Source organism: Anomaloglossus baeobatrachus, chromosome 10, assembly GCF_048569485.1.
Source record: "Anomaloglossus baeobatrachus isolate aAnoBae1 chromosome 10, aAnoBae1.hap1, whole genome shotgun sequence".
In the NCBI taxonomy this organism is placed as follows: domain Eukaryota; kingdom Metazoa; phylum Chordata; class Amphibia; order Anura; family Aromobatidae; genus Anomaloglossus; species Anomaloglossus baeobatrachus.
Genome location: NC_134362.1, coordinates 81,644,038 through 81,660,053, shown reverse-complemented (window position 1 = coordinate 81,660,053; position 16,016 = coordinate 81,644,038). Strand labels below are relative to the sequence as shown.

The following is a 16,016-nucleotide window of genomic DNA, read 5'->3' as shown; positions in this document are numbered from 1 at the left end:
TTCTGTTACATTTGCTTTGTTTCCTCGACTTGGTTCCAAACAAAAGGAGCGCAATCAATATGATTTCTGAAGCCTTTTAATTATTCTGCTTGTTTCGCAAAGTGCAACTGCAAAGACTGCAAGCCCCAGCGATACTGTCATGTTTTCATATCAAAGGCTTTCGTGTAGAGTCTTATCCCGTTCACAAATCACTACTCTTTCTTACAAGATGTAATAGATGTATGTCAATAATAACTGGAAGACTTATGCTTTTCATTTTTTCTTTTTGCAACAAAGGTCATTGTTCAATGTTTTACCCAGTCCAGATATAAAAGTATTTTGTGTCATATTGTAAAAGAAGCCACCTTTTGGTTTTCAAGAAAATCAAATGCTTTTCATTTGTTACATTTGTTAGAGTGGAAGCTAAGTCTTATTCTCCTACGCAGGTTACAGGGTACCTGTACTTTTATTAGGTGGACATGTAAACTGTGTCAGTAAGCCTCTGCTCTGGAAACACATGAGAGTCCGGATTCAGACATGTACATTTTAAAGCAATTTCTTTTACAAGTGTTTATCTAATTCAAGCAAAAAGAAAATGTGTAACTGAAGTGTCCTTATCCCCTTAGGGGTACTTTGCACGTTGCGACATCGCTACTGCGATCTCGTCGGGGTCAAATCAAAAGTGACGCACATCCGGCGCCGGTAACGACGTCGCAACGTGTAAAGCCTAAAAGCACCGATAAACGATCGCAAAAGCGCCGAAAATCGGTGATCTGTGTAGTGTCGGTCATTTCCATAATTTCGCTGCAGCGACAGGTACGATGTTGTTCCTCGTTAGCTGTGTATGAAGCCGCAGTAGCGAGGAACATCTCCTTACCTGCGTCCTGCCTGCAATGAGGAAGGAAGGAAGTGGGTGGGATGTTTACGTCCCGCTCATCTCCGCCCCTCCGCTTCTATTGACCGCCTGCCGTGTGACGTCACTGTAATGTCGCACAACCTGCCCCCTTAGGAAGGAGGCGGGTCGCTAGCCAGAGCGACGATGCATGGCAGGTAAGTGCGTGTGAAGCTGCTGTAGCGATAATGTTCACTACAGCAGCCATCACAAGATATCGCATCTGCGACGAGGCGGGGACTATCGCGCTCGGCATCACTACAATCGGCTAGCGATGTCGCAGTGTGCAAAGTACCCCTTAATGTTGTACATCTGTGTGCTATAGTTCATAATCAAGAACACATGAGCTTGGTGTCATGGGTTACAGACAGTCATGTGGTTTCTGGCCATATAAAGTCACAGAGTTTGGCTGTGCAGAACGCTCCCTGACTTTCCATTTTTCCTGCTGTAAGTATTCAGTGGTATAGGTAGCTTTCTGGCTGGATTCATCTCTCCCCTTTTGAACCCAGCAGGCGCTCGCCTTACACCCAGTTGCTGTCATCAGTATTCTCTTGGTGCTTAAATACCCCTTCCTTCCTTGGACTGGTGCTGGTGATATTTTTCAGTTCAAGTATTGGTTGCAAGCAGGTGGCTTGTACTCCTCTGTAGTATCGTTGTTGAAAACTTCGCTGAATTTCTACCTGAGTCATCTAATGATAAGTAGTTCATGCATTTCCCCCTGTGTGTTCTCCTTGTGTCATCTATAGTGTTTAGTGGGGTTGACAAAGAGCTCATACCATCCATTCCCTATTTAGGGTTCAGCACTAGGAATGCCTAGGGTCAAGTATCTGACTTAGTGCATAGGTGTGGAACCTATGTAGGGTGGTGAAGGACTCCAGGGACAAGCAGTTGATTTGGTCAGGGGTCATCACCTCCTCCTTCCGTTCCCTTTTGCCAATCGCTTGGTACTTTCCCATACCTAGCGTAACACATGAGGTCAGTACCTAGCTCCAACTGCTCTAATTGCCAGCCTGGTGTAACAGGTTAGTGTATGCCCATTCAGACTATACCTGGAGTTAAAGTGGTCTAAGCTAGATTATACTCTGTTGTGTAAATTGGCCTAGACCAAAAAATACCCCTCAGGCCATATTATACCCCCATTAGGAGCATTGAGTGATATATACAAAAATTACTTCATTTTGGTAAAGAATCCCTCCATCTGCTCGATATGACTTTGCTGTTGGTCTGAACTGGGACTAGGCATTTACATGTCTGGAGGTAGAGCGTAGATTGACTTAGTGTACATTTGTTGTGTTGCAGTGAAAAATCTAAAAAGCTCTTCATATGGTTGGTCTTTCATTGTTGGCAAAATTGGAAAAACTCTGGTATCATATTGCAAAAATTGAAAAAAAAAAACATGGTGTCATTGAGAGCAGAGGGAACCATACATAACAAATTACAATACATACCATTAAGTAAGTGCTGATGGGACATAAAGAAAAAAAAACAACAGCTCACCTAGACCTTGCAATTCATGTGGTGAATGATTAGATGCCCGATTCCAAGACAGGCCGGATCCTGTCGAAAACATGCAGAAAGGAGTGGAAAACACCAGCACCTACTCAGGAGATCCTGAGTAGGTGCTGTTTTTTTTCCACTCCTTTATGCACTGGGACATCTCATGTCAGTTCAATATAAGCACTGTACTAGTTTACACCCCAGGGAATAGTGCTTAACCCCTGGGGTATAGTGTGGCCTGGGCTAGACTATACCCGGATTCCATGTATATTGGTATATTCTGGCCTAGAGAGGTATAGTTTGGCCTAGGCTATTTTACACCCTGGGGTAAAGTTTGGTCAATGACAGTTAATTCCTGTTGTATACTATGGTCTGGGCCAAAATATACCCGGGCTTAATCTGGGATGGGGTTAATTTGGCCTGCTACACCCAGTCCGTCTACAATTTTTGACATTCAAGATAACTCTTACCTAAGATTCAATATAATCTTTTAGATGCAAAGGGACTATCTTTGGCAATAAGAGCCAATCCTCTATTGCTGCTTCCCTCCTCAGAGACACTGTCATGTAGTTCAGATGTGTTTTTTTAGTAGTCAGGGCCTAACAATAGCCACCTGGGTCTGCTATCTTATTACACCCATTAGTTTCTTATTCAGAAAGGCATATATAATATATACAGCTGAGTGTGTGTGTGTGTATGTTTGTATGTATGTATGTATGTATGTATGCATGTGTGTATGTCCGCTAAAGGAATCCGCACCGTCGCATTTACAATCACGAAATTTTGCACAGACGCCTCATGTGACTCAGGGAACATCGTAGACTATGTTTTGACAGGAAAATGGAACCCCGCAATTTACAATTACTCTCCAAAAAACCTGCCTCTATTAAAGTGAATGGAGCTGGGAGCTGCAAGTTATTAATAGCAGCTGTGGTTGGTTGCTATAGCAACAAAGGACAATCCTAGTATAAGAAGCTTATGTGTGAGGTAATACGATGTCAGTGAGGAGACAGACACAGACAAACACAGACTGAGAGACAGACAGACAGGCACAGACAGACAGGCACAAACAGACATGGAAAGAGACAGAGACAAACAGACAGAGACAGATAGGAAATAAAAAGCCAGACAAACAGAAAGACAGACAGAAAGACACATGGGGTAAGAGACAGAGACAGACAAACAGAGGTAGACAGGAAAAGAGACAGACGGGGAAAGAGACAGACGGGGAAAGAGACAGGCAGGGAAAGAGACTGACAGACACAGATATAGAGACAGACAGACATAGAGAGAGAGACAAACAGAGATAGAGAGAGAGACAAAGAGACAGACAGAGAGATAGAGACAGAGAGATAGACACAGACAGACAGACACAGACAGACAGACTTGGATAGAGACAGAGACACACATAGAGACAGAGACACACAGAGACAAACAGAGACAGACAGACAGAGAAAGACAGACACAGAGAGAGAGAGAGATAGAGACAGGTAGAGACAGACAGAGACAGACAGACAGAGACTGCGAGAGAGAAAGACAGACAGAGACAGGCAGATACTGGGTGAGACACAAAACAAGAAAGCCTGCGGAGACACCATCACATGTTTCTCAACGCTGGCAGGAAACTAGCCAGGTCTTTCACCGGGAAGGAACAACCACGGGAAGGGCAGTCTCCAGTCAAGGAGACCACATATGCTAAACATGGTATCCATCCACAGACAGCTGTTTCGAGGTATTTGCCCCTCAACAGTGTGGAGTAGGAAACTGGCTATTGGGTGCAATACCTAGTAGAAGACTATATAAGCAAGGATGGTTGACCTTAGGGAGGTCAACACCCAACACTCCCACTAGCAATGCTCCCACTAGCCAGTTTCCTACTCCACACTGATGAGTGGCAAATACCCTGAAACAGCTGTGGGAGCATTGCTAGTGGGAGTCTACTACCTACTAGGCATTACTCCCACTAGAACACCACTATTAGATCTACTCTTAAAAATCGTTTATTATTATTAGTTAAAACAGAACAAACATATTGTTCTTCTCATAAATAGGCATAGAAACATAAAACAAAAAATCAGGTGCAAGTGCAGGTGTCAGACAAACAGTGCCCTCGCCTAGGGACAGCCCCAGACCATGTGGCTAGGTGAGTTAGGGGTATAGATTCGTCACTGTCAGAATGATACTGCTTAGTATGTGCTGTGACTCTCCCTCATAAGTTAGCTTACTTCACTTAAATGAGCCTAAGTTAGCATAGTCAGACTCGCCGTCCTTGCTCATCTCTAGCGGGGGTTACCACCACCAAATAAACGTGATTAACATGTAGTACAAATATATACAGAACCATAGACAACAGAGACAATAGGCGTTAGGTGTCCAGGGTTCTACTGTTACATAGATTTCCCTAGTTTGACAAAACTGGAAGGTTAGATTAGAGTCTAGGATGCCACTTAGCTTGTGGATCTCCTAGCTCTCCCGACGCGTTTCACCCCCCTAACGCTGTATAGGGGATCATCAGGGGAAAAATGGAGGAATCACTCCTTGGAAAGAATGACACCTGCAGATAAATGATGCATAAATAAGTAAATGGGTATTAATATAAATATTCTTTAGACTGCAATCTTTATGAGGTCATAGCCCTCAAGATAACTTACAAGGTAGTAGATCCCTGTGATAGAGTACTTGTGTTCTTAAAAGATGCCAGGGAGACTATCTCCAAACCAAATAGTGATTGCAACTTCCCATCGGATAGTGCCTGTATGTCAAAGAATGCAATGAATATCCACTGTGTGATGCATAATGTATCATAACTCATACTCATGATAGAGTTGGGAAGGGTCTTGTCGGCATAAGGCTATCTATCTTTTACCTTGACTCTCCGGGGATGAAAGTACAGGTATAGCGGATTTGTCTATTGTAGCCAGGAAGTTAGATCCATTCCTGATGTTCAGGTTGTCACTGAGTTTCTAGGTCAAAATATAGGTCCTGTGAACAGATATAGGATAAGTATGAACCTATATTTCATCTATCAGATTCTACATGAACTGGGTAGCAAATACCTTTTGTCGGCCAGTCAGACAAAATGATCTATAGGATTTGGAGAATACAGCTCCTCCAGATGTGGCCGATCACTGATTTTTTCCTATAGGAAAGGTATACTACATTACTGGATGTTCTCATAAATCTCACCCACACAGCTCTGTGAGAAGCAAAAAAATGGCAGGGCATTTTACCTGTAGGGAACAGTTCATATATGGATGTGGACAAACGGGTGCAAAGGTCCCTAGTCGCCTGCGTTCGGACCGTGTGTAAGGTATATTCTTATCTCCTGTAACCAATTATTACATCATACAATTAGGCTCTCTGAATAATGCTCAATACATGCATAAATTAAGATACAGTGGTACATGTGCTAGGTCTACCTGTAAGGAGGCAAAAAAGGGAGGTCTGTCATGGAATTATGGCTACCTGTAGACCCCGAGTATATATACCCTGTAACAGAAAAAATGATAATAATAATATATCGTATTCTTGGAATCCAGTGATACAGGTACAAGGGGCACAGTGCATACTCCAGTACATATTATGTATGTCATATAGATAAATTCACATCATAGTGCTCAGTACATGCATTGATGACAGTAGAGGGCCTTATATACTGATATATATGGAGTAGTTCTTTTAAAGAAGGTAACTGAAGAAAGCCCATGTGATAGCTAATAGATTCCAGGTATGTATTCCCTGTAGACACAGCAGAGGTACCGCATTCATGTGTGGTGTTTACCTCACAAGTCCCATAGACATTGCCAGACAGGGAGCATGAGAAATGAATTGCATAATGGGCCTGAACACTGGGTTTGGAGTTATTTTGTAGTTATATAGGGTCCTGTCCCATACAAACTAGGGACAGGATTATTATCTATACTCATAAAGCCCTGAAAATTTGTATGAAAATGAATCTTATGCAGGCAGATCACTTACCATCCTATGGGCTCAACCAGCAAGGACTGTCAGTCCCGAGTGGAAACACTCTATGTACGCTGGGAGCCCACGGTCCAATAGATGCCAGGGAGGATGCAAGGGGAGGATGTCCGGGAGACCACCACGTCTGATTGTTCCTGTCCGATTCCCCACTCCCGGATAAAGTATTTAAACCTTTTCCGGGCAGGAGTGGGGAATCGGACAGGAACAATCAGACGTGGTGGTCTCCCGGACATCCTCCCCTTGCATCCTCCCTGGCATCTATTGGACCGTGGGCTCCCAGCGTACATAGAGTGTTTCCACTCGGGACTGACAGTCCTTGCTGGTTGAGCCCATAGGATGGTAAGTGATCTGCCTGCATAAGATTCATTTTCATACAAATTTTCAGGGCTTTATGAGTATAGATAATAATCCTGTCCCTAGTTTGTATGGGACAGGACCCTATATAACTACAAAATAACTCCAAACCCAGTGTTCAGGCCCATTATGCAATTCATTTCTCATGCTCCCTGTCTGGCAATGTCTATGGGACTTGTGAGGTAAACACCACACATGAATGCGGTACCTCTGCTGTGTCTACAGGGAATACATACCTGGAATCTATTAGCTATCACATGGGCTTTCTTCAGTTACCTTCTTTAAAAGAACTACTCCATATATATCAGTATATAAGGCCCTCTACTGTCATCAATGCATGTACTGAGCACTATGATGTGAATTTATCTATATGACATACATAATATGTACTGGAGTATGCACTGTGCCCCTTGTACCTGTATCACTGGATTCCAAGAATACGATATATTATTATTATCATTTTTTCTGTTACAGGGTATATATACTCGGGGTCTACAGGTAGCCATAATCCCATGACAGACCTCCCTTTTTTGCCTCCTTACAGGTAGACCTAGCACATGTACCACTGTATCTTAATTTATGCATGTATTGAGCATTATTCAGAGAGCCTAATTGTATGATGTAATAATTGGTTACAGGAGATAAGAATATACCTTACACACGGTCCGAACGCAGGCGACTAGGGACCTTTGCACCCGTTTGTCCACATCCATATATGAACTGTTCCCTACAGGTAAAATGCCCTGCCATTTTTTTGCTTCTCACAGAGCTGTGTGGGTGAGATTTATGAGAACATCCAGTAATGTAGTATACCTTTCCTATAGGAAAAAATCAGTGATCGGCCACATCTGGAGGAGCTGTATTCTCCAAATCCTATAGATCATTTTGTCTGACTGGCCGACAAAAGGTATTTGCTACCCAGTTCATGTAGAATCTGATAGATGAAATATAGGTTCATACTTATCCTATATCTGTTCACAGGACCTATATTTTGACCTAGAAACTCAGTGACAACCTGAACATCAGGAATGGATCTAACTTCCTGGCTACAATAGACAAATCCGCTATACCTGTACTTTCATCCCCGGAGAGTCAAGGTAAAAGATAGATAGCCTTATGCCGACAAGACCCTTCCCAACTCTATCATGAGTATGAGTTATGATACATTATGCATCACACAGTGGATATTCATTGCATTCTTTGACATACAGGCACTATCCGATGGGAAGTTGCAATCACTATTTGGTTTGGAGATAGTCTCCCTGGCATCTTTTAAGAACACAAGTACTCTATCACAGGGATCTACTACCTTGTAAGTTATCTTGAGGGCTATGACCTCATAAAGATTGCAGTCTAAAGAATATTTATATTAATACCCATTTACTTATTTATGCATCATTTATCTGCAGGTGTCATTCTTTCCAAGGAGTGATTCCTCCATTTTTCCCCTGATGATCCCCTATACAGCGTTAGGGGGGTGAAACGCGTCGGGAGAGCTAGGAGATCCACAAGCTAAGTGGCATCCTAGACTCTAATCTAACCTTCCAGTTTTGTCAAACTAGGGAAATCTATGTAACAGTAGAACCCTGGACACCTAACGCCTATTGTCTCTGTTGTCTATGGTTCTGTATATATTTGTACTACATGTTAATCACGTTTATTTGGTGGTGGTAACCCCCGCTAGAGATGAGCAAGGACGGCGAGTCTGACTATGCTAACTTAGGCTCATTTAAGTGAAGTAAGCTAACTTATGAGGGAGAGTCACAGCACATACTAAGCAGTATCATTCTGACAGTGACGAATCTATACCCCTAACTCACCTAGCCACATGGTCTGGGGCTGTCCCTAGGCGAGGGCACTGTTTGTCTGACACCTGCACTTGCACCTGATTTTTTGTTTTATGTTTCTATGCCTATTTATGAGAAGAACAATATGTTTGTTCTGTTTTAACTAATAATAATAAACGATTTTTAAGAGTAGATCTAATAGTGGTGTTTTGGATAACTACTACTCTATACAACATTTTTTAGTGGTTCAGATATCATTTATGGCGGGCTTCCTGTCAGGACCCATTAATACTACAAAGTGGCTGGATGATGCTGATGAAGTGTTCTCGGAAAGAACATCAGAGGGCCTAGGGAACACCAAAAATAACCTGAAAAATATCTTTTCAGACTTATTGCTGGCCTATAAGCTGAACATAAAATCATGGTGGGAGGTACAGTCCCTTGAACAATATATAAAACAAAAAATTGTACCTAGAGGGTTGAGGGTCAACCTAGTCCCGGCGGAACGCTCCAGGACAGAAAACCTTCTAAAAAGGTGGGAAGAAGAACTGACAAACTCATCCATTAGGTTGATGACCATCCTAGTGGATGAGGAAAAAGTCACCCTGGAAAAAACTTCCAGAGACTTACAAACGTTAAGGGAGGAAGCTCTTAAACACCAAGGAGATTCAGATTTCGGCACTAAAGAAATTGCATTACAAATAGCTGTGGACAAATACCAGCAAAATTTAAAGACAAGAAAGCACAAGCACTTTTTGAGAGATCTGGGGGACTTCTCAGGTAGTAATAACGTGTCAGCGCCGACGGGAGGAGCATCTTTTGACCCCTCTTCATCGGATCTGTCTGACTCAGAACCTCAGGGCCGACCTAACAGGAGTAGAAGCAGGGGCAGGAGAAACTTTAGAAACAGAAACAACTGGGGTAGATCAAACTATAGACAGCCGAGACAATGGGATCAGGAACAACAGCAGCCCAATTTATCCTTACCTTATGGATCATTGGCACATGGGTCTGGGCAGAGAGCCACATCAAATCCTCCAACTGCCGTTATTTCCTCCTTACCGTTACCACTGACACAATCACTACCCCCTCCAGCAACATCATCCTCTTTTTTAGGGGCAAGAGACCCATACAACTTACGGAACCATATATCAAGAAACCCCAGGAGAAGATAGTCCCTCAAGACTCGATGGGATACCAGGTAATCAATCTCTCTAGTCACACCCTTACAGATATTGAAAAACGAGTTCTCAGTTATGGCCTATCATTTGTTCCGACAACGAGGTTCGACCCCTTCAACTGGGTGAAGGATGTGGAACTGTTTCTTAGAAAACTGAGATGGAGAAAATTCTTTAAACACAATGATAGGGCCGAATGTGCTAGGTTGGGAATAGAAATGGAGATGCTGGATGATGTCAGACTGCTGGCAGATCTATCCAATGACATTGGGAATCATACAGGAAAAGGTCCTTTCACCGATTTAAAAACCAAAAGCACTAGAATGCCCCCGGCTACTGATTGTAGTAGTTTGGACATTTTTTCCAAATTAGTCTCCCAAGATTTATGTGCTATCCAACCAAGAATACGATCCACTCAACCTAATCTAACAATGGAAGAGTGGGGAGCGTTAAGGGATTTGGAAAATAATACGAATCTAACTATAAAACCGTCAGATAAAGGCGGGAATATTGTAGTGATGGATACAACAAACTACCCTAGTATGTGCAAAAAGATCCTATCGGACGTTACTACCTACGAAATCTTAACAAAAGATCCCACAAATGAATATACAGGCCTGCTGAAAGATATTCTCGTGAAAGCCTCAGACCTTAAACTTATTTCTGATAAGGAACTGGATTTCCTCCTCCCTAAACATCCAGTAATAGCTACGTTCTACGCTACCCCGAAAATTCATAAGGGCTTATCTCCACTTAAGGGGCGCCCAATTGTGTCTGGGATAGATGCTCTTAGTCAGAACTCGAGTATATACTTGGATAAAATCCTTCGCCCATTCGTCATCAGTTTACCATCTTATGTCAGAGACACGAATGATTTAATATCTAAACTAGATGGTATCATTTTGGACCCTGGTACCATTTTAGTGTCAATAGATGTGGAACAGCTGTACAGCAGCATCCCACATGATAAAGGGCTGGAAGCGGTACGATATTATCTATCAACAAGAGGGAATCAATATAGTGCACATAATGAGTTTGTGATAGAGATGTTAACATTCGTATTGACACACAATTATTTCCTTTTTGGGGGGAAATTCTACCACCAGCTGAGGGGCACGGCAATGGGGAGCCCGTGTGCCCCCACCTACGCCAACATGTTCCTTGGCTGGTGGGAAGACACATGTGTCTTTAGAGAGGAGGATACGGTGTTCTGTCCCCACATTCATATGTGGGGTCGCTATATCGACGACATCCTAGTTCTGTGGACGGGGGGGACCTCTTTGTTCCTCCAGTTCATGGAGAAGTTGAACATTAACAATCTAGGGCTGAAATTCACCCATGAAATAGGAGGTGAATCTCTAGCCTTTCTGGATGTCAAAATTTTCAAGAACTTGGACGGTACTTTATCCACCTCTATTTTTAGGAAACCCACAGCTACCAACAGTCTTCTCAGATGGGAGAGTCATCATCCCACACCTTTGAAGAAAGGCATCCCGAAAGGGCAATTCCTGCGCCTTAGGCGTAATTGCTCATCCCTGAGAGAATTCGAATTACAGGCGGTCGATATGAAGGGAAGGTTCCACAGTAGGGGCTATCCGGACCCTATTGTGGAACAATCATATCGGCATGCCAAAGAGAGAAATAGGAAAGACCTACTGGTTTCCAAAAAGAACGAGAATAAGAACGACATCATTAGGCTTATCGCAACTTATGATGATCAGAGCATGAGGACAATGGAAATACTTAGAAGACATTGGCCTATTTTGAAGGCCGACCCAGATATATGCGACTCAATCTCTGTCAATGCCAATGTCACGTATAGGAGAGGGAGATCCATTAGGGACTTTCTCACTCACAGTCATTTCACACCGCCAAGGGGTACAGGGACATGGCTAGACAGGAAACCCATAGGAACTTTTAGATGCGGGAGATGCACCTACTGTCCCCACATCAATCAAAGTAAGACCTTCTATAATCAAAAAACCAAGAGAGCATTTAAAATCAGGGACTTTGGGAATTGTAGAACAGAAAGTGTGGTATACCTGTGCACCTGCTCCTGCTCACGTGGATACGTGGGTAAAACCAAGAGACAGCTACGAGTAAGAATTGGGGAACACATAGGCGACATCATACACAAAAGAGATACAGCCATAGCCAGGCATGTTAACCTCGTCCATGGGGGAGACCTGAGGAGTATATCCTTTCAGGTCATTGAGGTTATCCCCAAACCCTCACGCAAGGGAGACTGGGATAGAAAAATCCTGCAGCGAGAAGCTAGATGGACTTTCCTGCTGGACACAGTCTCCCCAAATGGTCTCAATGAAATGATCAGCTTTCATAGCTTCATATAGTGATTCTGGCCACAGCTACCCCTAACTGACAGGATAGGACTTGTTTTTACGTTTATACCCCGCGTATGGTCATTGCATACCATATACTAGCAACATTAATATTAGACTGCAACAACTATGGGACAATTCCCTTATATGATTTATCCCGGACCCAGGGAAAGCAATAGCAATTATCTTTTGTCTATCCAATACTTAATGCTCCAATACGCATTGGCCCTGTTTGCATCCCATTATGCACGATACCTATGTGCCAATCAGGTGCGTCTGATCCATCAAGTAATACTGTACATATATTCCGTGATACTAGTGCTTATGGAACGGTATGGAATGCAATTATGCGCTCCATAATCATGATCTCCGCCCCTATATGACATGACCCCGCCCAGACGTAGAATGCTATGCGCTCCACTGGTTGGGATCCAGAACATCCTCTAGTACCGCCCCTGGCAAGTCACCTGACTCACATAGTATATGACGCATAGCGATATATGTATCGCAATGCGTACCGTGTGCACACCATATCATACACCCCAGTAAAGCCACCGGCAGGTCACTTAACCTATGAATATGTAGTTTATTGCGATGCTGTTTACATATACGATCTAGTACATCCCTCAGCACCGCCCCCGGCCAGTCACCTGACCTGCTATGCATGTGACACACAGGGATACATCACTTCCGGCCGACGATGCCTCGGCACATAGCGATGCGTCACTTCCGGCCAACGGGGCACTTCCGGTTGGCGGGCGGGACTTTTTATCCTGCCCGGAAAAGGTTTAAATACTTTATCCGGGAGTGGGGAATCGGACAGGAACAATCAGACGTGGTGGTCTCCCGGACATCCTCCCCTTGCATCCTCCCTGGCATCTATTGGACCGTGGGCTCCCAGCGTACATAGAGTGTTTCCACTCGGGACTGACAGTCCTTGCTGGTTGAGCCCATAGGATGGTAAGTGATCTGCCTGCATAAGATTCATTTTCATACAAATTTTCAGGGCTTTATGAGTATAGATAATAATCCTGTCCCTAGTTTGTATGGGACAGGACCCTATATAACTACAAAATAACTCCAAACCCAGTGTTCAGGCCCATTATGCAATTCATTTCTCATGCTCCCTGTCTGGCAATGTCTATGGGACTTGTGAGGTAAACACCACACATGAATGCGGTACCTCTGCTGTGTCTACAGGGAATACATACCTGGAATCTATTAGCTATCACATGGGCTTTCTTCAGTTACCTTCTTTAAAAGAACTACTCCATATATATCAGTATATAAGGCCCTCTACTGTCATCAATGCATGTACTGAGCACTATGATGTGAATTTATCTATATGACATACATAATATGTACTGGAGTATGCACTGTGCCCCTTGTACCTATATCACTGGATTCCAAGAATACGATATATTATTATTATCATTTTTTCTGTTACAGGGTATATATACTCGGGGTCTACAGGTAGCCATAATCCCATGACAGACCTCCCTTTTTTGCCTCCTTACAGGTAGACCTAGCACATGTACCACTGTATCTTAATTTATGCATGTATTGAGCATTATTCAGAGAGCCTAATTGTATGATGTAATAATTGGTTACAGGAGATAAGAATATACCTTACACACGGTCCGAACGCAGGCGACTAGGGACCTTTGCACCCGTTTGTCCACATCCATATATGAACTGTTCCCTACAGGTAAAATGCCCTGCCATTTTTTTGCTTCTCACAGAGCTGTGTGGGTGAGATTTATGAGAACATCCAGTAATGTAGTATACCTTTCCTATAGGAAAAAATCAGTGATCGGCCACATCTGGAGGAGCTGTATTCTCCAAATCCTATAGATCATTTTGTCTGACTGGCCGACAAAAGGTATTTGCTACCCAGTTCATGTAGAATCTGATAGATGAAATATAGGTTCATACTTATCCTATATCTGTTCACAGGACCTATATTTTGACCTAGAAACTCAGTGACAACCTGAACATCAGGAATGGATCTAACTTCCTGGCTACAATAGACAAATCCGCTATACCTGTACTTTCATCCCCGGAGAGTCAAGGTAAAAGATAGATAGCCTTATGCCGACAAGACCCTTCCCAACTCTATCATGAGTATGAGTTATGATACATTATGCATCACACAGTGGATAATCATTGCATTCTTTGACATACAGGCACTATCCGATGGGAAGTTGCAATCACTATTTGGTTTGGAGATAGTCTCCCTGGCATCTTTTAAGAACACAAGTACTCTATCACAGGGATCTACTACCTTGTAAGTTATCTTGAGGGCTATGACCTCATAAAGATTGCAGTCTAAAGAATATTTATATTAATACCCATTTACTTATTTATGCATCATTTATCTGCAGGTGTCATTCTTTCCAAGGAGTGATTCCTCCATTTTTCCCCTGATGATCCCCTATACAGCGTTAGGGGGGTGAAACGCGTCGGGAGAGCTAGGAGATCCACAAGCTAAGTGGCATCCTAGACTCTAATCTAACCTTCCAGTTTTGTCAAACTAGGGAAATCTATGTAACAGTAGAACCCTGGACACCTAACGCCTATTGTCTCTGTTGTCTATGGTTCTGTATATATTTGTACTACATGTTAATCACGTTTATTTGGTGGTGGTAACCCCCGCTAGAGATGAGCAAGGACGGCGAGTCTGACTATGCTAACTTAGGCTCATTTAAGTGAAGTAAGCTAACTTATGAGGGAGAGTCACAGCACATACTAAGCAGTATCATTCTGACAGTGACGAATCTATACCCCTAACTCACCTAGCCACATGGTCTGGGGCTGTCCCTAGGCGAGGGCACTGTTTGTCTGACACCTGCACTTGCACCTGATTTTTTGTTTTATGTTTCTATGCCTATTTATGAGAAGAACAATATGTTTGTTCTGTTTTAACTAATAATAATAAACGATTTTTAAGAGTAGATCTAATAGTGGTGTTTTGGATAACTACTACTCTATACAACATTTTTTAGTGGTTCAGAGATTACTCCCACTAGCCAGTGTCCTACTCCACACTGATGAAATACCCCGAAACAGCTGTCTGTGGATGGATACCATGTTTGTCATAGGTGGTCTCCTTGACTGGAGACTGCCCTTCCCATGGTTGTTCCTTCCTGGTGAAAGACCTGGCTAGTTTCCTGCCAGCATTGAGAGACATGTGATGGTGTCTCTGCAGGCTTTCTTGTTTTGAATATTTTCCAAGGGGCATTGCTCTAGAATCACTGTGTTGAGAAACACGTGGTGGTGTCTGTGCGGTGTTGGATGTTGATCTCCCTAAGGTCAACCAAACCATCCTTGCTTATGTAGTCTTCTACTGGGAGAGACACAGACAGACAGAGACTGGGAGAGAGACAGACAGAGACAGACAGACAGAGCCTGGGAGAGAGACAGACAGACAGAGCCTGGGAGAGAGACAGACAGACAGACAGAGACTGGGAGAGAGACAGACAGACAGACAGAGACTGGGAGAGAGACAGAGACATAGTTACTATCCCGGGCAATGCCCTGGTACTACAGCTAGTCATACATAAAAATGCTGCAAAAAAAAGTATTGTGGTACATTGTGTAGGTGATCAATCCTATACATGTTTGAATCTCCTAGTGGAACTAGAAAAAAAGTAAAACTTAAGGAAAAGTGAAAAAGATTTGTTTAAAAAAATGAAAGAAAGAAAAGAAGAAATTAAAACAGAAAAACCTATTTTTATTAAAAATAAAAATAATCCCTTTGTTGGACCAGTTTAGATAAAAAAACAAATAGGTGGTCCAGACTCGTGTCAGATATTCTTTCTTTCTTTTAATGGAGTTCAGCTCAGTCTTGAGCCTTGGCGACTTGATAAACACTCTGTAGCAAGATCAATCTTCTGTAAGTTAAGATAGGTCCTGGAAAATTATATCAAGGTGATCCTAATGCTTCCATTGTTGTATGTGTTGCACAATGCTCCTTGATGGCTTTCTGCCCCCATATTCCGTAAATTAC

At 42.9% G+C, this 16,016-nt stretch overlaps 1 protein-coding gene and 1 long non-coding RNA gene across 6 annotated transcripts; one reads left to right on the top strand and one right to left on the bottom strand.

Moving 5' to 3' along the window:
* Positions 1 to 4,343: 4,343 nt before the first annotated feature.
* LOC142255045 (uncharacterized) lies at positions 4,344 to 6,497 on the bottom strand. Of its 2 annotated transcripts, none has more exons than XR_012727337.1 (6): positions 6,347 to 6,497; positions 5,599 to 5,693; positions 5,425 to 5,507; positions 5,235 to 5,350; positions 5,020 to 5,120; positions 4,344 to 4,922 (listed from the first exon to the last, which is right to left on the bottom strand). It is a non-coding gene; the product is annotated as an uncharacterized LOC142255045 (long non-coding RNA). The 2 variants fall into 2 exon arrangements; XR_012727336.1 differs by lacking the exon at positions 6,347 to 6,497 and adding an exon at positions 5,788 to 5,820.
* A 45-nt stretch (positions 6,498 to 6,542) lies between these two features.
* On the top strand, positions 6,543 to 15,008 carry LOC142255046 (uncharacterized). 4 transcript variants are annotated; one of them, XR_012727338.1, is made up of 13 exons: positions 6,543 to 6,688; positions 7,178 to 7,247; positions 7,342 to 7,436; positions 7,528 to 7,610; positions 7,685 to 7,800; positions 7,915 to 8,015; positions 9,607 to 9,691; positions 13,457 to 13,526; positions 13,621 to 13,715; positions 13,807 to 13,889; positions 13,964 to 14,079; positions 14,194 to 14,294; positions 14,392 to 15,008. XR_012727338.1 is itself a non-coding variant. In XM_075326477.1 (13 exons), the coding sequence occupies exon 7, from the start codon at positions 8,751 to 8,753 to the stop codon at positions 9,663 to 9,665; it is 915 nt and encodes a 304-aa protein (XP_075182592.1). In that variant the 5' UTR covers positions 6,543 to 6,688; positions 7,178 to 7,247; positions 7,342 to 7,436; positions 7,528 to 7,610; positions 7,685 to 7,800; positions 7,915 to 8,015; positions 8,113 to 8,750; the 3' UTR covers positions 9,666 to 9,691; positions 13,457 to 13,526; positions 13,621 to 13,715; positions 13,807 to 13,889; positions 13,964 to 14,079; positions 14,194 to 14,294; positions 14,392 to 15,008. The 4 variants fall into 4 exon arrangements, 2 of the variants coding, with proteins under 2 accessions (XP_075182592.1, XP_075182593.1); XM_075326477.1 differs by having other exon boundaries at positions 8,113 to 9,691; XR_012727339.1 differs by lacking the exon at positions 9,607 to 9,691.
* Positions 15,009 to 16,016: the final 1,008 nt, after the last annotated feature.